Source organism: Cyprinodon tularosa, unplaced genomic scaffold (genome assembly GCF_016077235.1).
Source record: "Cyprinodon tularosa strain WSP-4 unplaced genomic scaffold, ASM1607723v1 ctg89, whole genome shotgun sequence".
In the NCBI taxonomy this organism is placed as follows: Eukaryota; Metazoa; Chordata; class Actinopteri; order Cyprinodontiformes; family Cyprinodontidae; genus Cyprinodon; species Cyprinodon tularosa.
This window is the reverse complement of record NW_024039662.1, coordinates 1,399,222-1,426,394: the sequence shown is the minus strand read 5'-3', so window position 1 is coordinate 1,426,394 and position 27,173 is coordinate 1,399,222. Positions and strand designations below refer to the sequence as shown.

At 38.3% G+C, this 27,173-nt stretch overlaps 1 protein-coding gene across 3 annotated transcripts in view; it reads left to right on the top strand.

The window, feature by feature from the left end:
• LOC119775712 (TRIO and F-actin-binding protein-like) overlaps nt 1–26,895 on the top strand; it is a 29,368-nt gene extending 2,473 nt beyond the window's left edge. Inside the window, exons 4-17 of one of the 3 annotated variants that reach the window (XM_038273784.1) lie at nt 426–3,114; nt 3,311–3,428; nt 4,861–4,932; nt 14,649–14,705; nt 14,862–14,930; nt 15,377–15,466; nt 15,934–16,043; nt 17,739–18,180; nt 18,559–18,796; nt 20,582–20,690; nt 21,383–21,542; nt 22,782–22,880; nt 25,447–25,533; nt 25,759–26,895. In XM_038273784.1, the coding sequence (XP_038129712.1) occupies nt 426–3,114; nt 3,311–3,428; nt 4,861–4,932; nt 14,649–14,705; nt 14,862–14,930; nt 15,377–15,466; nt 15,934–16,043; nt 17,739–18,180; nt 18,559–18,796; nt 20,582–20,690; nt 21,383–21,542; nt 22,782–22,880; nt 25,447–25,533; nt 25,759–25,920 (4,502 nt within the window). In that variant the 3' untranslated portion in view covers nt 25,921–26,895. Of the gene's footprint in view, nt 1–425; nt 3,115–3,310; nt 3,449–4,860; nt 4,933–7,550; nt 8,039–14,648; nt 14,706–14,861; nt 14,931–15,376; nt 15,467–15,933; nt 16,044–17,738; nt 18,181–18,558; nt 18,797–20,581; nt 20,691–21,382; nt 21,543–22,781; nt 22,881–25,446; nt 25,534–25,758 lie in introns of those variants that run through there. The other 2 variants (XM_038273785.1, XM_038273786.1) reach the window with 2 other exon arrangements.
• Nucleotides 26,896–27,173: the final 278 nt, after the last annotated feature.

Here is a 27,173-nt window from a genome sequence, read left to right as displayed (position 1 = left end):
AAATATGTTTTTTAAAGGTAAGGATGTGGTAGATACCCTGTCCTATAGCAACCTTTCTATGATATTTAATTTTATGGTTGCATTCACCGATGTAATCACATACCACATGTTTTCTTAATATCGTGCAGCTTTACTCCCCAGTCATTTGACCCTAATTCAACAAACCACCTTTGGTATGACGAGCAATGGGAGATTGTACCGTATATTTGCAGCACCTGCATGTGGCCATCTCACCCACAGATACAAATAGCACACACCTCTCAAGACTCCTTTTTTTTTAGTATTCTTTTGTGTGTGCATGCTAGGAAAACTCTGGTGCTTGCTCTTTTGCTGAAATTTAGCTTGATATATATTTTTTTCTATAACGTCTTCTATTCCCTTTTCGTAGAAACTAGCCAATCAGTCCTTATTTCATTCTATTCCAGATGTAAAAGAAGATAGAGAGAAGCGTGAAAGTGGCTACTACTCACTTGGGAGGGCAGCTGGTGCCCGTTTTAATGAAAAAAGCCAACCTACTCCTTTTCGCCATTTTGAAAGAGGTCATCCAATCTTTAGTCACAGAAACATTGAGCCAAAGGATACTATCCCCTTCCGAAATCCCAATCTTGGAGTTGCCTCCGAAAGGCCAATACCAGACGTGTTCAGTGAGGACCTTACAGCAGATATCCCCCCACCAGACCCTTATGAGGTTGCGGTTGAGGTCGAAGCCCAAGTAGGGCCTCGATCCCCCAGTCCTACTCCTTTTAAAATAGCGGAGTCGCTGGCCTCAACTGGCCGAAAAGGTTTAAGAGGTGGATATAATTCCTCAAGGCAAGGCTCAGCTCTGCATTCTCGCTCTTCATCCCCATCACGGGAAAACTTGCAGTTAAGACACCGTGAGCCTAGCAGCATTCTTAACAGGACAAACTTTGATGGTGGAGGTTGGTCTCAAAGACAAATGGACAGATCAAGCCTCTCCATACAAGGTTCTCAAGGTCGACGTTTGGAGTCAGGAACTCTGCCAAAAAACTTCAAATCCTTTCCTTCTATGTCCCAGTCCAGTACAGTTTCTGATTTTAGGAATGCCTTAAGGAAAACGGAAGCAGATTGTTCTTTAAAGGGCACAGATTATGTGAAAAGGAGCTCATCTCCTTCAAGGAGAGAATATACATCGTCATTCAAGATGTCTCCCAATACTGAAGTCAACACTAGTTGGACACATCGTATTTCCTCCCCATCCAGAACGTATGATCATATGCAGGAGATTCGTACTTCCTCTTCCCCTAGGAGAAATCTGAACACCTCAAGCCATTCCTTAGGTAGATCTGAATCCAACATATCCCTAAATGAACGAAGTCACCATCAACGTAGTGGTTCTCCGGTATCTTCTAGGCCACCCAGGAGTAAATTTAACTCGTCGAGCCATTCCCTCCGTAAATCTGAATCCATCACATCCCTAAACGAGCGAAGTAACCATCAACGTAGTGGTTCTCCGGTATCTTCTAGGCCACCCGGGAGTAATTTTAACTCGTCGAACCATTCCCTCCGTAAATCTGAATCCATCACATCTCTAAATGAGCGAAGTACCCATCGACGTAGTGGTTCTCCGGTATCTTCCACATTGCCAAGCAGAAATTTGAATTCATCGCGCCATTCCCTGCGTAAATCTGAATCCACTACTTCCCTCAATGAGCATAGTCACCATCAACATAGTGGTTCCCCAGTATCTTCTAGGCCACCAAGGACTACTTTTAACTCATCAAGCCATTCCCTACGTCAATCTGAATCCATCACATCCCTAAACGAGCGAAGTAACCATCAACGTAGTGGTTCTCCGGTATCTTCTAAGCCACCCAGGAGTAATTTTAACTCGTCGAGCCATTCCTTACATCAATCTGAATCCATGATATCCCTAAACGAGCGAAGTAACCATCAACGTAGTGGTTCTCCAGTATCATTCATGCAACCAAAAGGAAATTTAAGGTCAACAAGCCCCTCTTTCCATCATAAATCAGCCAAATCAATTACATCTCTAAATGAGCGCAGTCATCATAGGCGCTGTGGCTCCCCTGTAAGAGAGGGTTATGGGATAGAACGCCAGGCCCAGCTGCGTAACCTAGCAACTAGAAACGGACTGATGGATCAGGAACGTGAAGTCACTGTTTCTTCATCTAGCCATGATTCTGATAGACCAAGACAATCCATACTTAAAAAGACTGAGTCAAGCACTGTAAGTGGCAGTCGATCCTGGGGCAGCCGCTCTTCCTCTCCTTCAAAAAGAGGTCAGGAAACTTTTACCCAAGGAAGACATAACAGTGGTGGATCAGTAAATGGCCATGTTCATGAAAAGCGAAAATCTTCAGTTTCAGGGAAAAACTTTGATTCTACTTTTAAATCTCAACAACAGAAGACAGAGACTGCTAGCTCCATTAGAAGCCATGATAATGAGAGTTCATTGGCTTTGAGGGGAACCCATTATGCTTCTGACTATCACTCATCTGGAAATATGCGAACTGGAAGCTCATTTAACAGCAAGTACCTACACACTAGCCGCACTCCCTCTCCTTCCAGAAAAGGTAATAATGACCCCCCAGGCTACTCCGTCCTTAGAAGTGCCACCAAAGGAGATGCAAATGGTTCTTTTGAGACAAAAAACACCAGTGGTAAATCAAAATATGACTCACATTCCTCATCACTCTCACAGCGAGGATCCACACATTCCCGCCACGGCTCCTCTTTATCTAGTGCTACTTCGCCATCCAGAAAATCTTTAAATAACAACAAAGATGCCCATGTTACTTTAGAAACATCCAGATCCTCTAGCATCATGAGATCTAGGATTGGTACTTATGGCCACGATGATCAACCTCTACATGAAAAGAGGTCTTCTCATTATGCAAGGAGCCCCTCTCCATCACAGCAGATTCAAATGCACTCATCATCGCAAAGCTCCATGGAGTCCACTGAGTCGGGCCAGGTCTCTGTTGGATCGACAGGACGGAACAGGGAGGAGTACGCTGCGATGGCCGACCTGCCAAAAGTCAAAATAATCCATCAGAGGGAAGGGCCGAGCCACGTGGGAAGGCCGCAGAGTCACCAGCCTGTTCGAAGACAGGAACTTTTTAAACCAGCCAGGTCAGGTTCACTGTACACAAAGATGAAAAACTGTCTGTGTTTATTCAATTCATTTAAGGGAATGTTTAGTACAATGAGATGTTCTAACTGATATGATCACTACATTTTTGAGTCAAACTGTAGCTCACTTTAATTTCACTCCACCTTCATAGTTCCCTTAATTGTTTGCACTGATTAGGTATTTGTGCCATTTCAGTCACTCCTTGAGCAGACATCCCTCCATAGAATGGGATGGTCCTGTAGACGCAGAGAGAGATTGGCATTATGGGGGTGGTGGATATCTATCTCGAGCTCACTCCACTACGTCACTGCAGGTAGGCTGCTCAAGAGCGAGGTGAGTTCTATTAAGGGATAAAAGGCATAATCAATCACGTCTTCCAAAGGTATTCATGTCCCTTAAACATGTTAACTTTTTTATGTTAAAACCACAAACTTCTATGTAGTGTATTTTAATTTTATGGCATAAACCATCCCAAAGAAGGGTTTGAATACCAAGTAATAGAATAATGACACATACATTTGAAACTTTTGAATATACAATGAATAGAGATTTCCTTCTTAATGCCTCAGACGTTTGTTGAAATGCATAAAATGATTACAGAATCATGCTGTTGGTATTTATTTATTCAACAAAGAGGATGAAGCAGGTTACAGTTGATGATAAAATGAGTAAACCTTTTGTAAATACAGGGAAATGCTGGGGGAAAAAAATGCTTGGAGGCTTCAAAAGACTTTGGACTAGCATTGTAGTCAAGACCACTGTATCAAACAACGAACACCAAGGCCATTTTTATGGTCATCACAGTAATGTAGCTTGTGCTGCAAACAACACTTTAAAATAGTCTACCTATGGCAACTCATTTGCAAGAAAAATATCATTGGTTATATTGTCTCAAAGCTTTGGTGAATCTACACTTGTATTTAGGCTGAACCTTAATTGCATTGCACTTGGCCTGTTCACTTGACAGGTGATAACAAGCTAAAGTGACGAGTGCGCATATCCAGCTAAATGTTGCTGACATTGTTATAGCTGCAGGCTGAGTGAATGTGGGAGGCAGCTGAACAAGGGGACTCAATTCACTTAGAGTTCTAACTTTCTACATGTTTTATACACAGAAAAACATAAGTTTGCACAGGGAAATGTTTGTCTTTACGTTTTCCTCCCTCTCCATTCCCAAAGAAGAAAATATATTTGTTGCAGTTGAATGCAGGCAGGAATATTGCATAAGGATGCCTCAAAATTGATGTTGTATGTTGGGACTTGGGTGGTCTGCAACACAGCTTGGGACTGTGTGACAATATTTTTTTTCTACCAAGTCACAACATTAGGCTACTTGTTGTTTTTTCCTCTAACATCAAACCCATTAAATAATTAATAGAATACCACAAGAATACCACAAAGTTTAAAGACTATAAATACATTTGCGAGACATTTCCAGAGGGGGAACAGTGGATGGTTTTAGAGTAGAATAATGCTGGGAACTGAGCTTTTGAACCCAACAGTGGTATTTGTCCTTCATTAAGCACCCTTTCCTTTTTGCCCAATATAATCCACTGCAGTGGAACTGAACTTGTTCCTTGTTATTCCTCCTCCCCTCCCCTTTCAGGCTTGTTAATGCTTAACCCACATCTTTCCCATATGCCTAATTTAGAAAGAGTCTGTGAACGTGAAGCTGTGTGATGACTTTCTGTGTTTGTTTGTTCAGACATTGATTATTTTTGTAACTACAAGCTGCTCTTATCCAGAGATCAGGCAGTCCCACAGCAGATGAGGGCTGTTCGTGGAAAAGTAATCATCACAGATCAGAAGAAATGCAGGTAGGTGCTATAGCCCGCATGTTGAGACTTTAATGTTTCTGAGTCGCCTCTGTTAAAACATATGGCACTAAATATATATAATACCAGCTATGCATGGAGTAATCCTCAATTTAATTTTCAGCTTATTACCTCCAACCTTGTATAGACAGATATTGTTTTACATATTCACCTATGCTCATGTATATCTGTGTTTTGATTTGGTTGCCAATGTAGGCTGTTGAAATACTAAACATGCTCTTGTTCAGTTTATGTCAAGCAGCTGTCTGCTCTGTCTCTGTCAGAGGTGTCAAGTAACGAAGTACAAATACTTTGTTACTATACTTAAGTATACTTTTTAGGTATCTATACTTTACTCCATTACTTATTTCTCTTCCTACTTCTGACTTCTACTCATCATATTTTTAAACGTGAATTGTCTATGCTGGAGATCTTCAACAGGGGTCCGCAAACCCAAGCGGGTCCATGGAGGTACTGCATGGGAGTCACGAAAGTTTTGGTTGATAAGACTTTTTTTATACCCCCCCCCTGCAATTTTTTCCACTAATTGAAATGTCTTTAAATACACATTAACATGAATTCAACACACTGAAGTAAACAGATAAATAGAGGCAGAAGATGTCTTTCAGTCATCGATGCTCACATTCAGCGACACACAGGAGCTCTTTCAAGCTGGGCACCGTTTCATTCACAACACCTGTCTCATCAACAAGGAATTAGAATCAGATTCAGAAATACTTTGATAATCTCAGGGCGAAATTATTTTCGTTACATTACTCCATATGTAATATAGTGACTATAGAACCAGTTTCATATAACACAATTTCATACAATATATATAATAAGGGGCTCTCCGCTCCATCTCGCTATGAGTTTGGGGGTTCTTGGCCTGGAAAACGTTTAAGACCCCTGGTCCATGCCATGCTACAATGTCAAATTCAGAAAAAGATGTCGAAATGCATGGGCGTAGGTTTGCATAGGGACCATAGGGACATGTCCCTACCAAAATTTTGGACCGACCTACTTGTCCCTACCAACAATTAGATGTGAATAACATGCTTATAATTTACAATAGAGCTTTGTTGCACCAATAGCGGAGTAATGGATGGAGAATATTGACAGGTGGAAACATTTTTTATCTAAAATGCAAAATATTTATTTATTTATTTATTTATTTTTTTTTACAATTTTGGTATAATTCCTGCTCTAAGTGGGTCACTCTGTCAGCTGAAGACACGTTTTAGAGTGTCTATACTCCAGATAATGAATAATCGATTACCGGTACTAAATTTGTTGACATTTCAATAATCGATTATTCAGATGAATTCTTTCAGAACAAGATATAATAAATGATATGGGTTAAATAAAGTAACTACAGCCTAGATGACTTGTAGAGTGAAATTAATATTCTAAATGCTCAGTGTCAGTTTCAGTGGTCATGTAGATACAATACATTTATTTGACATCCCTTGAATCTATTATTTTGCTTTGTTTCATGATACAGAGAGAATATTTAAAAGATAAGAGTGGGTTTTACCTCTGCACAGTTGTATATCTTAAAGAAAATAGAGGATAAATCCAGATTTAACAGACATATTTAGACTTTATTTTGTTAAATACCCACAGTTTTACTTTTTTTCTTAGTCGCTGGTAATTTCAAATGCAAACCTTTTCAAAGTAGAAAAAAGTCATAATTCCACATTCATCAGAGCCAGTGATGCTTTAAACATTGATAAACAGCATCTAGTGTGTGTAGCGCTTATAAAATTTGTACAAATTTAGCAAGAAATGATGCTTTTCTCTTTAAACGAAATACACCGATTTTCACGTCAAGCATAAATAAACAAGCATGCATATTTTTGTATAGGACCAATGACATCAGACCAATAGTGTCCCTTATCAAAGTTGAAATCAAACCTACGCCCTTGTTGAAATGTCTGAAAGGTCGGACACAGGTGAGAACGTATCGGGAGATGGAGACCAACAAGACCTCCCTCATCTTCGGCCCTATCTCAAAGAATTTTTCCAAATAGTCGAAAAATTAAGCTTTCAATTCACATAGTGGCATCTGGCTGTTTTTTTTTCCTAAGGTTACTTTATACTTTTATACTTTAAGTAGTTTTTGGACCACATACTTTTTCACTTTTACTTGAGTAAAGAGGTCGAGTTGATACTTGAACTTTTACCAGAGTGTTTTTAAACTGCAGTATCTATACTTCTACTGAAGTAACAAATGTGTGTACTTTTGCCACCACTGGTCTCTGTAGGTTTTACCTACACCCTACAGACATTTCATAAGACTGACTGAGCTTTGTCAGTTGTGGTCTGCTGGGGCATGTGTTGAAATTCCTGAAATGAAACCAGTAGCTACAGAGGGTGGATTTTACAGAGGAGGGGGGGGGGGGGGGGGGGGGGGGGGGGGGGGGCATTTCAATTCCAAGCTTAGACCATCCGGAAAATATGGCTTGGCTTATTTTAAGCGTAAAAAAAAAAAAAAAAGATGATAACCAATGGTTATCAATGGAAGATGTATTGCTTTTTGAAGAATGGTAGCTGAACATAATCTCTTGCAGTGATGAACTGTTTGAGTAGGTTTAATCTGGATTAGATTATTATTATGTGGCCTGTTAGGACCACAACCTCCTCATTGGGGTTCCTCTGTTAGATTTTGAACAGATCCACTGCTGGGATCTACGTGTTTTCTCTAACGATCTTAGCGGACCCGCCCAGGAAGTGGCAGACAGAGCAGAGACAGCAGCGAGTAAACGACGCACTGAGCGGTGGCACGAGCTCTCCCCGCGTATCAGAAAGTTTACAAACGCTTACAGTTGACCTGCCTGCAGCGTTTATATCGACACTCAGCGGAACATATTCGGTTTCTTTAACAGTTCGGCCGCTGTGGTTCCTGAGAAAGTTGCGACTCTTTCCGTGGGGTTAAAATGTGGATGAATGGCGGGGTTTTATCCGAATTTGTGTAACGTGCGCGAGACAGTAAGGTGCTTTCTGCACGAGAGGTTTAGCTGAGACGAGAAAGAAAGTTGTTCCTGTGGGGATTAAACATTTTGTCTCTTTTTTTTTTTTTACCTTTCTGGATAATTTTATCATGACGGTAAGTTGTACGCTTTAAAACAGATATGCATGCGGAAATCTGTGTGTTGTTTTCCTGTCTGTCTATCCTTCCTGAATTAATATCTGTGAAATTAACTTTTAACTCCGAAGTTAGCTAGCTTGGCTAACATTTATTCAACTTTAATGTTCTTTTAGCTTTAGTAGCTAGCTGTATTTCTGTCCCGCTACGGTTTGACGCAAGGGGCGTGTTAAAAGATTATACAGCTTTCTGGCGAGGCTATGTTTTTCTGTTTCTGTGTCTCTTTTATCGTTCATGTGTGTACAGTAGCAGGACGTTAGCCGTCCATACATACAGCCGTGGCCGCATTCACGGCCAGCTGTGACAGATGCTGTCCCCCCTCCTGGCCTTTAGTAACGGCTGCTCGGCACTTTTTTTTTTTTTAAGCATTTAACGTTACATACCTAACATTTTTGTCTCCCACAGATTGCTTAAACCAGATAAGTAAAAATATTAAGATTTATAGGTCAAAACAAATGATGGCATTGAGAAGTAGGGATCATAGGAAGTAAAAACAGCAACAACAAAAAATTAAGGTTCTGTCAATTATTTTCTCCTACTTCACAGTTTTAACATTTCAAAAGTGACACCACTCAATTTTCATGACAGGAACTGAAATAATTTCTAGTTTGATTTATTTTTAATGCTAAAGCTCTACAGTGGTTCTGCTCTATCAACAAATAATGTTAGTACATTTAAGCTGGAACGGTCTCCTGTTGTGATCTGTGTTACAGCGGCGTGGAGAAGCCTCTGATTAAAGACAGTTGTAGGACAGTTATGAAGAGGATGTTCAGGGCGTTCCATATTTTCTTCATATTATGAAGAGCTTTTTTTATATATATATAAAACCATCTCGAGAAGATCTAGAGGAGTTCCTGGAACAGAACTGTTCTTCTTATAACAGTAATCCAGAATTTCAAATTATTAATAAAAAAAAAAAAAATCAAATTTGGATTAATTAAACATTCTCAACGGTTAAGACTTGTGAGTTCTGCATCAAAACTCTGTAATTTAAATTAAATATAGACTAAAAAGTTTAATTATTAGTAGTGTTGCGCCAATGCCATTTTTTGGCGATACTGATACCTGGGTGTGCAGTATCGGCCAATACCGATACCATCTATTTGAATTGATGTGTGTATTTGAACAACTGCATACTACTTGGATGTAAAATAATCGCCATCATGGCTTTGTCAAGCTGCTGCCTACCTTTGTGAAGCAGGAAAAATATTAATACAAAGTGAATCCAGTAGAACTTTTTATTGCTTATCTGCATACCGGTACCACCATTTTTGTGCTGGATAGGGCCCCCTCTGATACTGATATCGGTGCAACACTAATTATTGTCTTTCTTAAACAATTACGGATGTTTCATCAGTCTGAGCAGCTTGCAAATGATTTCATGCTATATAAGAAACAGTTCCTATTTTCTAATTGGGGCAGATATAAGTTTTTTACTTCTTTTTGCTCCTTTACTTTAATTCATGATTTCAGTTTTCATCTGCACAGATTTTGTTATGTTGTGTTCTTTTAATGAAAGAATGAATCAAGAATTAAAAAAGTGTATGTGCTCATCTATTAAAAACATTAATTTTTAACAAATGTGGAAACCAAACTGCTGTTGTATACTCACTGATGGTAACATGTCTCTTTATACAGACAGGTCATTTTGTACCTGCTTACTCTTTTAACCAATACATACAAACCTTTTACTTTTTTATTTGTTTCATTTTGTTTAAAAGTTTCTGTTTATTTGAACTACACTTTTGTTAAATTTGGACAAAATCTATTCGGTCCCTATGATGTAAAAATTCCCACTGATGTCTCTCCAAACTGGAACGCCGAATCGAACATGGCTGCCATATACATTTGTACTGTCTGAAATGCAGGCTGTATTTAAACTATATTTCTGTACATATTGCTCTGCAAAAAGCTCTGAACACCTGATTGATATGTCTCTTCAAGAATTGTGAATTTAAAAAATAATATACTTAGTTTTTTCTTATTTTCAGCGCAGTGCTATAAACTATAAAAAAAAACTAAAGATGTTCTTAAAACATGCCAAAGTTAATGAACTTTATGTCTCAGCATCTCTTAATATCTACAATCACTTTTAAACCACCTCTGTTGTGAAACTGACATTGGTCCAAGTATGAAAGTGAATTTTGGCAAAATGTATTCCTTCATATTTACATCCTTTTTTTCTCCACCTGATATATAGAATAGCTGCAAAACAAGCAATCTTTCTCTGGAGGATCATCTCCATGTAAAAACTATCTGCACCCAGCTTTATACCCGTTAGGTACAGGTTTTGATTTTATTGTGTTTTTGAAAGTGAGCCTCTATTTGTAACATAATGGGACGGATAGAAACCTTTCTGAGACTAATGATTAATTACTTACATTAAGACTAAAGTAGACAGCTCCCTTTTTTGTAGGAGGGACTTAATGATTGCTGATTTTAGATTTTAAATTGACTTGATCCTCTCACTGACATAATTATCATGATTGCGGTTTGCATTACTAAGAGCCGTCTCGGTGCCAGTCTATAGAGTTAATAATCCTTACCTTAATTGAAAGATTTCTTAAGGCTTGACAGATTAAAAGTGATACAGTCTATCGACCTTTTCGGTTATACTTTTAACTTCCTGTTATCAGCTTACATCTCTGGCATAGCGAGCCTTAAAAAACCATTTCCTTTTAACAAGCATTTTACACATCTGTATCGTCTGACTTTTAAAAATCCTTATTTAAAACATAAGAAACATTTACAGTTTGAGTTTAAATCACCCCAACTATTATTTGAACTGGAATATGAATTAATGTACCATAAAAGTCGACAAACAAAATACCTCTTGGTTTGTTTATATTTGAGACAGCGAGACTAAGGAGAAAAAAAAAAAATACTGTTTATGGTAGGAAATATGAGTATGGATTAACAAAGGAGCAAACCTGGAGGTTTCTAGAAGGAAAACATAGCAGGGTCATGTATACATATCCAGAATAACTATGATGAGCTGCTTTTTTCTTGTTATCGGTGCGTTTTTCCACACAGACACACTTGGTCTTAAAAACCTGATGAGCTGCTTTTTAAAAAAAAATATAAAGTAATCAAGACGTATCGGTTCTCCAAGCTGCAGTAATCCAGGAGTGTCATCACAATGCCTGTTAATTTGGATTCTCCTGTTCTCATTGTGCGCAGAGGTAACCTATTTAACTGAGCCCTAAGGACAAAGCAGCGGAGACAATACTCCTTTATAGTGACAGGATACAGGGGTCAGGAAGAGTGCAGACTGTCTCTGTAAACTGGATGATTTCTTTTTTCTTGTTACCTTTTATTTTCTCCTATATGAACAGGCTCTATAAGCACATGGCCGTTGGAAGCACTGGTGTTTTTCCTAAATTATGTTTCCTCTTCCAACTGCTTACCGACCCTTCATATAGGCAAGTGTAGACTAGTCAACGTTGATTTATGATGGGGGTTTGACACGTCATGGGTTGCACCTGTCATTTCCTTTACCTTATTCCTGAGAGAGATAAAAACTTAATGTATCTCCTGCTCAGGATTCCTTCAGTGTTCATTGCTCTTAGCCCTTTGCGCCCATAATGGCTTTCAACAATTTTTAAACCTTGTCTAAAAACTTCCTGAATATATACATATATTAGAGAAGAAATGTTATATTCTTTCTCACATTTGTTTAACTTTTATTGGGACAAAAGCAAACTCTTTGATCCAATGTAAAGTAGTCAGCTTGCTGCTTTTACCACAATTATCTTTGTGCTTCTTGCCTGGTTGACACCATCTGAACCTAAGGAGTTGATCTGGATCTCATCAGACCTGGTTTCACTAATATATGTCCTAAACTTCCTTCTTGAACTGTTTAGGGGGCTTTCTTTTACATCCTTTTTAAAAGAGGCTTCTGCCTTGAATGCAGTGTATGGTACAAGCACTGACAGGCTGATATCCCCCCTTCAACCTCTGCAGTAATGCTGGCAGGACTCCTATGGCTATTTTTAAAAGGAAACCTCTTGATATGGTGCTGAGTATGTGGAATCAAGTTCTTGGGTTGTCGTGCCTAACTGGTACCAGTACCATAAGTAACCTGGCTGTTGCCGTGGTGAACAGTAATATTAAAGGGAGAAATGAAAACCCGACATCTGTGATTCATAGTATATAGGATTAGGGCTGAAACAGTTCCTTGGATTAATCGTGATTAATTGATTAGCAGGACTTTTGCTAAATCTACTAGCTTTACACATCTAAACTGAAATATCTGCTGATTTAAAAAAAAAAAAAAAAAAAAAAGGTTTCTGCTGGATAAGATAAAGCATCTGAGACCAAGTTCCTTCACTTTTTCCCTTTTACTATATGTGGATTGTTTTAAATAATCTAAGTAAGGTGTGTGAACGAAGGGAAACGCCCAAAACATGCTGGACATTTGGGCCCCGAGGACCTGGGTGGAGAAACACGTGGCTCTGGCCTCAATTCAATTTGTGTCTCTATAAACTCTCACCAGCTTCCTCGGCCCTACTAAAAAAAGCATCCCCACATCAGGGTGCTGCCACTACCATGTTTCATTGTTGGGATTATGTTAGCATGGCTATCTTTCATAATAGAATGACCACAGCATACTTTTTCAAACATTTGTCTGGTCCTCTGTTTACTCTTGGAGTCTTGAAGGTCTGCTGGATTTTGTTTTTAGGAGTGGATAAAAAAAAAAAAAAAAAAAAAACAGATTTTTTTTTTTATTTTTATCTTTTTAAATTCCTGATTTTTCTTTCCACTGTGATATTGTGCACTTTGTTTCTGTTTTACTACCAATAAAATACACAGAATGTGGCAAAGAAAAAAACTCTAGGTTTGTGCATAGTTTGCTAGGCTCTATAGATGACTGCATGGGGACAAAGAGATGGAAACAGAACAAAGGATTGTAACTTAAGGATATAAAAGGATCAAAATGACTTTGCGTTAGGAGATAATGAGATGGGAGTGTAAGCTCTGTTGGAAACAATATCAGCAATGCAATTAGGGATGGGAATCGAAAACCGGTTCCTGTTAAGAACCGGTTCCGTATTTTCCGATTCCATGGCATCGTTTGGCAGCTCACTGAACGATTATTTTTTCGATTCCCGCAGCACCAGAGCCTAGAGCGCCGGCTCTGGGGAGCACGACTTACGTCACGTTTTTTACGTAAGTTACGCAAGTTACACAAGTTACGCAAGTTGGAAGAACTATTCGAGGAGGAAGACAACGAGCTGCGGTCACTTTGTGAATCAAAGCCCCGTCTTTCCTTAGCCCAGAGGGTAGATCAGGAAATCCAGCTCTATAAAAGCTTGCCCTCCATCCCCTGCAGGGATAGCGCCACACTGTGGTGGTGGAACAAGCAAGATGTGCTGCCCTTGCTATCTGACTGGCTGAAAACTACCTCTGTGTGCAGGCTTCCTCCACCCCATCTGAGAGGGTGTTCTCCACGGCTGGAGACACCATAAGCCCTGAAAGATCCTGTATCCTTCCAGAAAAAGCAGATATGCTCATCTTTCTGCAAAATAACTGTTAATTTTCCCTACTACTGTTTTATAATTAGTATTTTTTGTTATTTAAAATAGGTTATTATCCCATCATTTGTTATTAGACATTGTTGGTTATTAAGTTTGTTCTTGTATATTTATTTTTCATTTAAACACAGATGTTACTCCAGTTTCACATTTCCTGTGGACATCTTGATCTTGTTGAGTTTGTAAGATTGTGCAATAGTTAAGTAAACAAAGTTGATTCTGATAATCAAACTGTTTGTTCTCCTTTTTCCCCCAAATTGGAATCGAAAAAAGAATCGATAAAGAATCGAATCGTTTCATAGAATCGAAAAGGGAATCGGAATCGTGAAAATCTTTTCAATTCCCAACCCTAAATGCAATGAGGTTTAAATTTAGGAATGTGAGGGCGAAGTAGAGAAAGATAAGAAGAGGCAGGAGTGGATGCAGCTAATCTTAATCTGGGAACATTTCATCTTTGAGGTATATTGCACACTCTTTCTCTTCCTGTACTGAGGTGGAGCGAGGCAGCTGCAGTGCAGAAGCGCAGCAACATGTTTAGTAAACAACATGCTCACGCGAAACCACTCTATCAGTCTCTTAGACATGATTACAGTGTAGACTTGTTTTACCACCATTTTAAGTTGTGTAAGGATTATTTTTTGTGTAAAAAGAGATTGTATCTCCTTTTGTCGGCTTAAACAGCTTTGGTGGAAACTAGTTAACGTCCTTTGTGGCAGAATAAGTCAGCAGCATGGTTTCTGTTATGTTTCAACACAATAATGGGGTAAACCTGCGGAGGTGTGCATACAATGAGCTTGCACCACGCTTTGATACAGGCTTGTGTTTCTCTTTGTCATATCCTCTCTTTCTTCTTTCCCTTTTTGTTTTTCTTATGTGTGAAATCTACTCAAACCTGCTCTTTAATGCCTGTCTGATCACGTGAATACTGCTGACATACAAAAAGGCTACAGATTTTCGGACTGCAAACTGTTGTTGCGTTCATTTCAGGCATTCAAATGACAGTTAATTAACTGACACTGTGCTCTCCCCTTTGGCAGCCTGACCTCTTGAACTTCAAAAAGGGATGGATGTCAAAGCTGGACGACTGTGGAGAGGTTAGCTGTTCCTCTTTGATTGTCTTTAATGGAGGAGTTAATGGTTTCTGTTAGGAATTAGCACGTATACCAAATTTGGTTTTTATTTGACTGCAGCGGTTCTTGGTCACTGTTTCTTCATTCTCAGTTGATCCTGTTATGTTTTTCTCTGTTTAGTGGAAAAAACACTGGTTTGTTTTGACTGATGCTGGACTGAAATATTACAGAGACTCCAATGCAGAAGAGGTAAGGTTTTTTTCTCCATTATAATGTTTTTATTAGTGATTGATCTGTACCTCAGTCGGCCAATATTTTCTGTCGTTACATGCATGCATTCACCGATTCACTGCATTAGACAGCCATGCCTTAAGATCCTGTAAGGTGAACGGACTGCTGCTCCCTCCATTAGCTGACATATTTTCCTTAATTTATTGATAAGAATTTATTGTTGTTGAAATTTGGGCTCGTGTAACATTTGTTATAATTGTGTCATTTGTTATGTTATTATATAAATGGAGGAAAAGAAAGCCATATCAGCCTTAATAGTGGATCGGTTAGACTGATCTCTGAATCGGAAGAAAATATGTATTAGTTGATCTCTAGCTTTTATAACAGCTGCAAATGTTTTCCATGAGTGTTTGAGAGCAAACAGACCTGATTAATGTATCTAAATAAATTTTTTCCCTGCACAGAAAGATGACCTGGATGGAGAGATTGATCTGAAATCTTGCATGAAGGTGTCAGAGTTCGATGTGGAGAAGAACTATGGCTTTCAGATACAGGTGAAGATATCTATATTTTACTCTTAAACAATTCATCTGATTCATTGTGATTAATCAACTAATTAGATAATCGATATCATTAACTGTACTATAACGACTTCTAACAAATGTAATTAGCTTAAAAGGCAATGACCTCAGAGAATTAATTTTGGCAAATTAGTAATAAATATATAAACATTTTGTATTTCAGATTAAAAACACTTTTGCCTGTGGAGCTCTGTCCAGAACCCCTTAATTGGCAAAGCTTCACCTTTTAGCTTCACCTTATTTATATTATCTATAAAATCCAATTATTAATGGTTTAATTCAAAAAATAATTGACAGATTAATTAATCATTTATCAAAATAATTGCTCGTTGCAGTCCTAATTCTTATCTTAGCACACATCTTGTCTGGTCTCTAAGCTTTTATTGTTTTCGTCCCACTACTGTTATTTATTCTTTCTATTATTTGTCATGGTGCAACAGACACGGGAGGCTGTTTTCACGCTATCTGCCATGACAGCTGGGATCAGGCGAAACTGGATAGAGGTTTTAAAGAAGAGTATCCGTCCCAGCAGCTCTCCTGACCTCACACAGTAGGTTCAACCAAAAGTGCTAAAGAAAATACCGGTTCATTTTTTTTTCAACTTGGGGAGCCATTTTTCATATAAATATTTCTAATGTCTTGTAACCTAAATAGCTCATAATGGAGCAAATATAGAATCAGTAGAGTCTAATACAAAGTTTCCTCGACCATTTTTCTCAATTAATGACAATTCTAAACTGTATCAGAAAAACTTAAAATAGTGTTTTGGTTTTATAACTACAAAATAACTTGTGTACAAGGCCAAATAAATGAATGAATCCAACCCTGATTGGTTTTACACAAATGTGGCCTTTGTCTCTTATACAGGCTAGAACACAATTTACTATAGTCAGATTTCTATTATAGGAAATATGTTGCTCTTTTAAAACAACTTTTTATTTTTAGGTTTTAGAAGAAGAAAAACAGAAAACTGTTCATAAAGAGGATACATGGATTATTTTCTATAGAATATTAAGATATACTTTTGAAGCTAATTAGTGAAATAGATCAAAATATATATTTTTGTGGCATTCTAAAGCTTCTAAGACTGGTATTTATTATACTTTATGTACTTTACAACCATTTGTTAGCTCTTCATTCTTAAGGGCAGATTATACTTCTGCAATCGCACACATCAAATGTTGCTTGGGTCTGGTCGCGAACCTGTTTTGCTGGTATGCTTCTGCACTGTGGGTCTGGAATTTCTAGGGCTGCACAGCGGTTTCCCGCCAGAGGGCTAGGGGGAGCCTATTCAAGAACTCGCGAGAACTTTGGCGGCGCCGGTGGGAGTGTTTATCTTCCAAAACAACAATGGCGTGTCTGCAAGACTGCACGGTCACGGAAATGTATCTAGAGTTGCTAGACATCGAAGAGGATATATTTATTTATATAATTTGTCTGAATCATAGTAAAAGTGGTTATACTTCTGAACCTCTTTGATTAACCTTTCGTCGTAGTTGTCAATTGTTCCTCGGTTTTTAAAAACTACGTGCCCCGGCACCGAATCGAGAAGGACAACCACACAGACAGCCAGAAAGGCATAACAAGCACCAATCACAGCTGCTTTTTGTCTGCGCGGGTTTGTGGCCGTCCGACCTGTATTCAGGCTTTTTTTTTGACTGACCATGCCCCCCTCTGAGGGGGGCGCACACAGAGACAGATTTTTCGGTTGCAGAGGCATAAAGTAGCTTTTAGCCACTTTTAAAAGCCACTATAGAGGGACCAAAGAGCCACTTTAGGCCCCAGAGCCGCAGGTTGCAGACCCCTGGGCAAGAGGAAAGTTAAATATTCATGTGTAGGAATGGCCAAGGCAAAGCTGAGGACTATATCCAGCTAAAAATATATCAGACTTTTTTTCAGTGGTTCTCAAGCTTACAGTCGGACTGAGCTTTTTATTTTGTGCAAAGCTGGTTCAGATCAAACCCTAAAAGTTGATGCTAAACGTTTCTACAGGAGTACTGACTACAAATGTATGTCACACTTTTCGGGTTTTTACTTGTAAAATAAAATTAAACTGTAACTCATTTTAGTGCTTTGTAGATGGTAGAATATGTCGTTTGTCTTTGTAGTATGACAAAATGTTATGTTTGAGGGGTATGAATACTTTTTTCCCCATCAGATTCTTTTTAAAACTAACTTTGTAGGAACAAAAATAAAGAATATCATATTTAGCTCTTTTGTTTTCATAATTTTTTTCTTCCATTAGATTACCTGACAACAACAGCGACAAAGAAAACTCCCATAAACGGTTCTTGTCGTCTTCCCGTCGCCCATCATCACGCCATGTCGACTCCCACTCAGAGGCTCCAAGCTCGGCCCATCAAGCTGAACGAAAAATCGACTATGTAGAACTCTCTCCTGTTCCCGCCTCTTCTGGCCTTCTTCCAACCAGTCAGAGAGAAGCAGGGGAGGGCCAGGGGCGAGAGCACAGCCAATGGCAGGAGGAGAAGAGCATGAGCAGCCAGTGGGAAGCCGTTCTGTCCCGGAAGGGAACGGGTGTGGGATCGAACCAGAGGCTACACCTGGAGGATGAAATCGAGAAAAGGTGGTCCGAGTTTGAACGAATGCCTTTAAGGGACATGAGCTCCTTATCATCGATGGGATCGAGGACCTCTAGCCCGTTGGCCAACGAGGCGCTGCAGAGGGAGGTAGTGTGTGGAGATGATTCTGTAATTTGCAAAGATATTAAAATGCAAATTAACCCTTCATCTACATGGATGAAGCAATTCTTTTTCCAGCTTGTGACAATTTGTCCTTCTTTCTGACTAGTACGTTCATTTCAGTGATTTCCACCCAAATATTGAGCATTGCATGAGCTGATAGATGAATTTAGAACTTTTGTGAGAAGTTTTTAAACAATTATGGTGGAAAATCCTCCTATAGAGCCCATCTGCTCTGGTGTGGTGTGCTGTGTTGTGATTCTTATCAGAAATCTTTATTCGCATCACTCAGACATGCAACTGTCTGCATGAGAGATGCAAACAGCTGTGGATCAGTTGGCTTTACCTCCGCCGTTATCTTCTCAGGTGGCGTCACTGAGGCAACAGCTGGACCAACTGCAACAGGGGGGAGGAGGGGGGTGGGGGAAAAGCATGCGTGTCAACTGCGGCCCTGAGGCACCCTGCAGCCGCAGCCTGGCAGCCATGGAGCGCGCTCATAGACATGCCCTGGAGGAGCTGCAGAGGCAGCATGACCGCCAGATGAGGGAACTGGAGAAGGAGAAGGAGCGACTGCTGATGGAGGAGACCAGGGACACGGCAAGGGGTCAGTCAATCAAAAACAACTGAAGTTTTTAAAGGTTCAATTAGGTAACATTTTAAATAAAAAGGGTGAAATATCACAATTTTAACTTTAAATACAATGATTGTATTCAGAATTATTGCAGGTGAAGCTGAAAGAGTTTGTTTTTAAGTACAGCTTACTTTTCTATGTATCTCTAATAATTGGTAACTTAAGTTAGCTGTAAATTATTTATAAATAAAGTAAATGTATATATTTCAGCTCAGTGAAAACTTACTGTATTCTAACACTGCCTTTCTTTGCAGCAACTTAGAATGAGATCTAAAACTGATAATCAGTTATTTAGAGACATAGAGCTGCTTGATTGGGGGAAAAAAGGCTGTATTATAAATCTTCTTCCCTAAATGAGTATGAAGGTTTGAAAAAGCAAACAGATATTTTTCTCAAACACTGGTTCATAGGTAGACTAAATGTTCTGTAAATATTTAGGGTCTAAAGTAGGGTTGTAATTAATGATTATTTTTCAAATAATGTTTTTGATTAAGCAATTAATTGTCAGATAGCAAAAGGTTCCTTAAAGAAGACTTTTTGCTAAACTAAACCTTCCTGCACAATTCTGGATAGAGCATACTGACAGACGAAAAAATATTTTTATCTTAAATGCAAAATGTTTTCACATTTTTTCTTACAATTTGGGTAGAATTGCTGCTCAAGGTGGGTCACTCCATCAGCCAAAGGCACATTTTAGAGTCTACACCAGTAAACAATTAATCGATTACAAACTGAGTTGACGATTATTTCAATAATAGATTAATTGTTTCAGTCCTAGTCTAAAGGATATTTTATATTCGGCATATTATGCATGCAACAGTTGTACGTCGCAGCTGTTTGCAACTTTGTAAGACTGAAATGTTTCCCATAATGGGTTCATTTCAGGCACATTGATGAAGACGATTCTAATCCTTTCAAGCTTTAATCTAAACCATTGTTGCAGCGCTGCTTGTCTTTGTATGGTTATTGTTAACCTCCACCCTAGTCTTGATCTTTGCAGCCTCAAACAAGTTTTTCTATTTTTTTATTTTATTTCTTTTTTGCTGCATGCTGACTTCTAAAACCATTTGGTTCTTGTTGTCTATATTATAATTTTGGAGCTTTTGAAAGAGAAGTAATGTTAAATGCAAATATGTGGCACACTTCTTAAATTAATTTGTGTAGAAATAAAAAATGAAAAAAATCCCAGTTTTTATTAATTCCACTTTAAAAAGCCTGAATCTAAAGGCTGAATCTTCACTGGGCTTTGGTAACAACGTTTCATTTATTAGACGTGTTGGAGAAAGAGATGCAGCTAAAACCTGCAGTATAGTAGCTCTGGAGGACTGCAGTTGGACACAAATGGACATGGCATCCTATTAAAACACATTAACGTTTGCAGCTGAGCTGTTTAAATGACCTTGTAAAAAATGTTAAACAGCTGAATGAGTTAAATGTATCTTTATTTTTGCAATGTGTATAATAGGGCTGCAGATATAGAATATTTTATACCTGATTCATCTTTAGATTATTCTCTTAATAAATACCTTTAGCAAACTAGCATTACTAACTATTTAACCTTTTGAAAAAAGGGCTTTTTAAATGTATTGTGAGTTGCAAATATATACAAAGCATTTTAACTTTGCGTCTATAATAAAAGTATAATGTTCTAGACCATGTCAAATAATTTAATTAGATTGTTAATGATAATTGTGGAATTTTAGTCGTGAAATGTTGGTGGCCATGAAGATCCCGATGACATTTATGTTTGTGTTTCAGTGATGGAAGCTTTGAAGAAGAAACACAAACAAGAGCTGGAGAGAGAGGTGGAGAAGGTCAAGAGGCTGAGCAGCGGGTTAGACCCTCGGACTCTGCAATCCCAACAACAGTAAGATATTTTCAATTAGCTCCTGCTAATGAGAGAGAAGCACACTTTGCTTCCCCTCTGGTTACATTAAATGGCATTTCGGCATAATTACATCATTATTATTGTATTTGCTCCTGTCCTTGTAGTTGTATTGCGAAACCGTGTGACCACCTCTGTCCTGCTCTTAAGTGGGAGCTGGTTGGCCACAACAATTTTTGTGTTAAGTAAAGCTGAACTTGCAGAAAGCACAACGTACCTCCTTGTTAAAGCAAAGCCATTAATAAAGCAGCCACTGGGCTCTGTTAGGCTCCCGAGGAATGTGGAAGAATTTAGTCATGGATAAGATTTTCCTAGCAGTCTTCAAGATGCCCTTTCACTTAGATTGTCTCAGTAGTGGTTCCTGTAATGTGGGGCTTATCTGTTTTAACTGCTGGACTTTTTTTTTTTTTTTTTTATCATCGCATGCTCTTCCTCTTTTTGTGGGTATTGATTGCAAGATGCAAAGATGTTTAGTATTTTTAGTATCTACTACAGGAAATACTTGAGGGACAACAGAAATGGTTCCTAAAGCAGATGATTCCTTTGCCCTAATTGATTTAGTGGAATCAGAAAGCAGGATCTTGGATCCTATTTCAGAGGGATTTCTTATTTAATAGGGTCAGTTTCTGTTGTGAATAAAACGTTTTATGTGACCTTTTCTCTCTTTTATGCAGGGCTGAAACTCAAGCCTTGCAGAAAGAGCTGGCTGGCCTCTCTGAGCACTATTCTCAGAAGTGTCTGGAGCTCAACAGAGCTGAGCAGAGAAACGCTGAGAGAGAACAGGAAGTGGGTCAAAAAGAGAGAGACATGGAGCAGCTGAGGAAAGAGAACCTGGTGAGTTAGCAGCTGATTGGGATAAAGGGATCAGCTGTACGGCAAAGGTGAAACTAAAATGTTTCCTTCTCTTTCTAACGCTTCCTCTGTGCAACACTGACACAAGGAGAAGGGTGAGAAGTGTGTCGCAAAAGTTTTCACATCTCTTATGAAAAATATTGGTTTAAACAAACACAAAGTAGTGTAATTGAAGGCTCTGGATTATCAAACCATTTCCTGAATTCATCCCTTTTATTCTGATTTACTAAATATGACCAGTTAAACCATTACCTTTAGAGGTCTTATTATTATTTAAGAGAGTCCTTCTGTGCATAATCTAATGTAATCTCACCATCAGTGAAATTGCTCTGTAAAGCCATCAGAGGTTTGTTTGGGAACTTGAGTGATTAAATGCCTTAATGAAGACGAAGGAGCACTGGAGGCAGCTCAGGGATGAAGTTCTGGAGAAGCAGGTTAAGTTATAAAATGGCATCGTTACAGAGAACTGCTCCACCCATCGTCAAAGAGGAGTGTGGCACAACTGCTAACCCACATAGCCTTTGGTGTCCACCTAAACAGATAGACTGGTTAATGAGAGAGTTCATCACTGAAGCAGCCAAGAGGCCCACAGTGTCTCTAGAGAGATTGGAGAACTATAGTTATTACTGACTGTTTATCGTCATGGTGTTGATAGATGGAGCTAGCTATGAGGCAGTTTAGCAGAAAACCTGGTAGAGGCTGAAAGCAGACTGGGATGCAAGTTAATATTCCAGCATAAGGACGACTCTAACTGCCCTTTTATTGTTTATGGGAATTTGCTAAAGAGGCCAAAGTCAGCAGAGACAAGTGATGCTAGGAAGAGTGTCAGAAAAATTTGGATTAATTGTAATTCAGTTTTTTAACACTCGTAGCACAGACAGTCATGTTTTTCTTAATGTTTTGCTGCTTAAGTTCAAATAAAAATACTCATCAAATTATTCAGATTTACATTTATAAAGATAAAGGAGAAATTTAATGGTAAAATTTGTTTTCTTTCAATTCACGGAGATGCACTACTTTGTGTTTGTCTTTTTGAAAAAATCCTAATAAATTCCTTGAAGTTTGTGGTTGTGAAATGTTAAAATATAAAAATATTCAAGTGTATGAATATTTTTGTAAGTCACAGTAATCTGCAGCTCAGTCCCAAAACATAAAAAATGTGAAAACGATGTCAAGGACTCTGATATAAGAATAATTAATTTTAAGCATTTTGTTCTTCAGGAGTTAAAGGCCCGTTTGACGGACGAAATGAGCCGAACACGATCCAGCCTCACAGATAAAAGCTCAGAGGACAACAAAGAAAAGTCCTGCGAACTAGAGGTACTGTTGTTTATGATACTGAAAGTAGATGGAGTTTATTTTCTGTGCATCATCCCCACTGGCAGCTAAGCTCTTCATGTGGTCTGCAAGTGTGAAAATGTTAGCAACCGCTCACATTACATCAACACTAACTGTCATCTGTTGGTTAGATGATTAGTAAACTATTGGCAAAAGTCAAAGATGCTTCCTGTGTGGATTCCATTACTTTAAAGGTGTTATGCCCACAAATATACCATTTGCAATTATGTTTCTTAAAGACATTTCTGTTAGATAGAAAATATGAAAAACTTGCTTTGTAGTTTGCTATCTAATAAGCAGCTTAATGTTAGCTGCAACAGTCCACATGTTGAGCTAAATTTAATTTGAATTTTGGGTTTAACTTTCTTCTTCAAATGTATAAGCATGGTGGCATCAACTAGCATCCCAGTCAGTCCACCTTTTCTGCATTATAATGCATTCTAGGAGTGCAGCATAATGCTGCCGCCTCCATGCTTGAAAGTTTATACAGTCTGCTTCGGTTTGAAACACCTTGACCTCATGACCGTACTTATTTCCATTGTGGCTACAGCATAAAAACCTCAGCAGCAAGTGTGTTTGTTCTGGAAGAAGTTAGATTTTCATCATGCTTTCTATCTTGATCAGTCCGTGTTGATGTTTTGTTTATTATAGAGTTGACAGTGATTCTGGCATTCCAACATTGTGGTGTTTTGAGCCAAATGGAGGAAAATGGGAGACAGTTGGTTAGGTTTTTCAGTGATCACAAGCAAACATCCAGGAGATGGTTAATGCAGGATAACAATGGGACAATTAAAGCGGTGTGTGTTCCACTTACTAAGTAAGACAGTTATCTAAATACGAGCTGGAGCTGAAAGAATCCATGGTGATTAATGGATTATAAAAATGATTGTTAGCTAATATAATATTTGAGTTGTCAAACATAATATACAGACTTTAAAACATGCTATTTACTCAAAGAGTCGGCAATTAAAATTAATAATTTGGGCAAAACTGTGCAAATAATGCAAAAACAGTTTTCATGATGTCTTTGTCTGTAATGATGCTCTATCAAGAACTCCAGAGACCAGGTTATTAATCTGTCAATCCAAAATTCAGCCAAAGAATGAATAAATTAGCAAAAACTTTCACCGTTTATTGCAAGCTTGTAAGCATCAATTTGGGTTAGTTTTTTTTTTTTTTTTTTTTTTTGCCATTTATAATTAATTTAACATGTGAAATATTTCTTTTTTCTAATTTTAAAATGTTTCTTTACTGAAAATGCTGTGTGTTTTTTAGATTAATTCTTTTAAATAATAATTTATCATTGCAGCCCTATTGTAGGCATACTTCTGCATTTAAGAATGTATGTTTAAGTTGAATCCACTTGTAACAAAAAAACCACTTGGCATGATCCCTCAACCATCATGGTAGATATGGCAGAGTGTTTATAGGTTTGAAAGGTGGACCTGGACTCCTGCAAACACACCTTTCATCATCGTGGCCAAATAGGTCAATATTTTTCTTTCCTTTTTTTTTTTTTTAAAGATGGTTGTCTTTTAATCATAATAATTAGAATTTAAATTGGCAGAGAAAGGAGGGATGTGCGGCAGGTAATAGAGCCCTTGATAGCTGGATGAGAGACCATTAGATTAGATTAGATTAGATGAGCTTTATTGATCTCACAGCGGATAAATTCACTCGTCACATATTGGCATAGAAGTTACAGCAGGTGCAAACTAGGAGGAAAAAGGTGCATTGAGAATAAGCAATATATATATATACAGTATATCCAGGTATATACAGTATATCAAGATAAATAAGGATTAAGGTGCAAGTGTACATGTATCGCACACAATGAAAAACAAAATAGAAATAAGAAATATAAAAATATGTACAATCCGGATGGCTTATATACAGGTGGATTTGTCCCTTCAATTCAGTGAGATAATTGATCTCCTGTGAAACTCTATCAGCATTTTCTGGTTCACATAGGCTTCTACCAGGATCGTCATCAACATCCTACTCAGTTCCCTTTCCGCTGAGGTGCCTATTTGCTAAACAAACTACGGAGATAGTGTGGATTTGCAGCAGAGCGATGATCCTAAAAAACACCAAAACTTCGACCCTGATGGAAAATGATTTTCTCCAAATGAAATCCAATTCTGTGCCAGGAAAACCAACAATTTGTTAATTCCAGATCCTCACACATGCCTGCAGATCTATACCAGGACATTGTTTGTGGCTATAAAAAGCATGAGGTTCACTGCAACACGGAGACGAACATTTATTCAAATATTTGTGAGGGTGAGTGTTGTATTTCATCTCCTATGGATGATTTTTGAACCTGTGTGGATTCAAAATCTCCAGCAAAATAGTTCTAATTTTTTAAACTATAAAGTGGATGATTAATTAACCCAGGAAAGCTTTCAAATGAAACACAACACTCCTGATGATAAGTGTATGTCAGTCTGTGACCAGAGTTGTTGATGTCTACATACTTTCTGATTCCTGTCTGGTTATGTTTTTGTAGAAACTGAAAACAACTTTGTCTTTTTTTTTTTCTCCTCAGGTTCTTCTCAGAATGAAAAATAACGAGATAGAGTATCTGCACAAGGAGATCAGCTGCCTTAGGAATGAGCTGCAATTTCTAACCAGGGTACTGCGCCGTGATTTCTGTCACAAATACTGTTTGTTTTGTCTTGATGTTGGAGGATGTTAAACCTGATGTCTGTAAACACAGTCCCAGAGAGAGAGGTAGCCTGTAATTTGCTGAGCATGAGTCTGTTGTGTCAGGGATGTAATGTTACCCTGTTACAGCCTGAGGGCTTTCTCTAGTTATTGTGGAAGATGAAGGTGTTTTTCCTCTCTGCTTGTTCTACAGGAAAAGCAGCTGGCCTGTGAGCGGTACGCAGAGGTGCACGGAGAGCTGAGCGGGATGAAAGGCCGTACGGAGCGGGAGATTCAGAGTCTAAAGGAGCACTTAAGGCTAGCAATGGCCGCTCTGCAAGAGGGACAAAAGCTAGGGAACAGCCTGGACCACTGACGAGCCGCTGCGGCACGGCTTGGAGCACAACCAGAATTCAAGCAGAGGATAATTCTGAGTCTCTTTAGAGATTTTGGAAAAAAACAGGTGTCATTTAAAATATTTCAGGCTTTTCTTTGTTCCCAGAGCTTTGCTCTCCAGGCTGCTGGCGACTGGACTGTACAGGAACTTTCCAGCTTTGTCTGAACTGTAACGTGTCTTTCAACCAAATTCCCAAGAATTGGTCGGTTTCATTACACTGGGCCTCATGTTGTATGATCATGTGCACATTTCACTTTCTGTTTCGCTTTTGAAAGTTCAAGCTTGTAGCGACTCGCATTTGGTCTTAAAACTGGAATATCCACTTTTTTTTTTTTTTTTTTACTGGCCCCTGCCAGTAGTTTATTGACTAAGCTTTATCTTTAGATACATTCTGTTATGTTTGTCTCATTGCTCAGCTTTTTCTGTTGGCTTTATCAAAATGGCACACTTTCTTCAGAAATGGGAGCTTTGTATTTGTTTTTTTATTCCATCTGCAATTATTATTATTATTTTTTTTTTTTATCATGGAAAATTCATTGGGATTCTGACATGACTAAGCTGCATGAGTTGTACTTCCTCGCAGACTTGATGGGTGATTTGGATCTGATTGTTAAACAGATTCAGGCCTTTCTGGTTTTCCATTGACTGTAAACGCTGTTGTATGATTGTTTCCCTTCATAAGGTCCATGTATTGTTAAGCCACTGAGGAAAATCCCTCAGGCTTCTTGATTTCAAGGATCATTTATGGGCATATTCTGCTATGTGCCACCATCACAACAAAGGGCAGGTGTTGCATTAATGAGCCATTTTAAAAATATATATTTTTCTTATTGAAAAGAGCGATTGTGAAAAAGAGTAACTACCTACTTTTTGGAAGCATTTTCATATTTAAAGCCTCTAGAGTCTGTAAATTATGCTCATTTTTGCGATCAATAAAGCTACTTCATTACAAAACATCTTTCTCCCATTTTATCTCTTAAAACTAAACATTTAATGTACATTTATAGGGATTATTTTTGGCAAGGGACTGAATTATTGTGATGTAGAAGAAAATATATACATTTTCAATATTTATAAAAAGAATTGTGTTTTTGCTTTTGAATTTAGCCTCCTCCTTTACTAAATTAAGTTATTAGGTTTAATAAACCAGGAAATATGTCAAAAGTTTGGATAAAGATGTAGAGAACTTTCTTAATCAGTATGCTAACTCGTGAACATCTCTGAGCACCTAA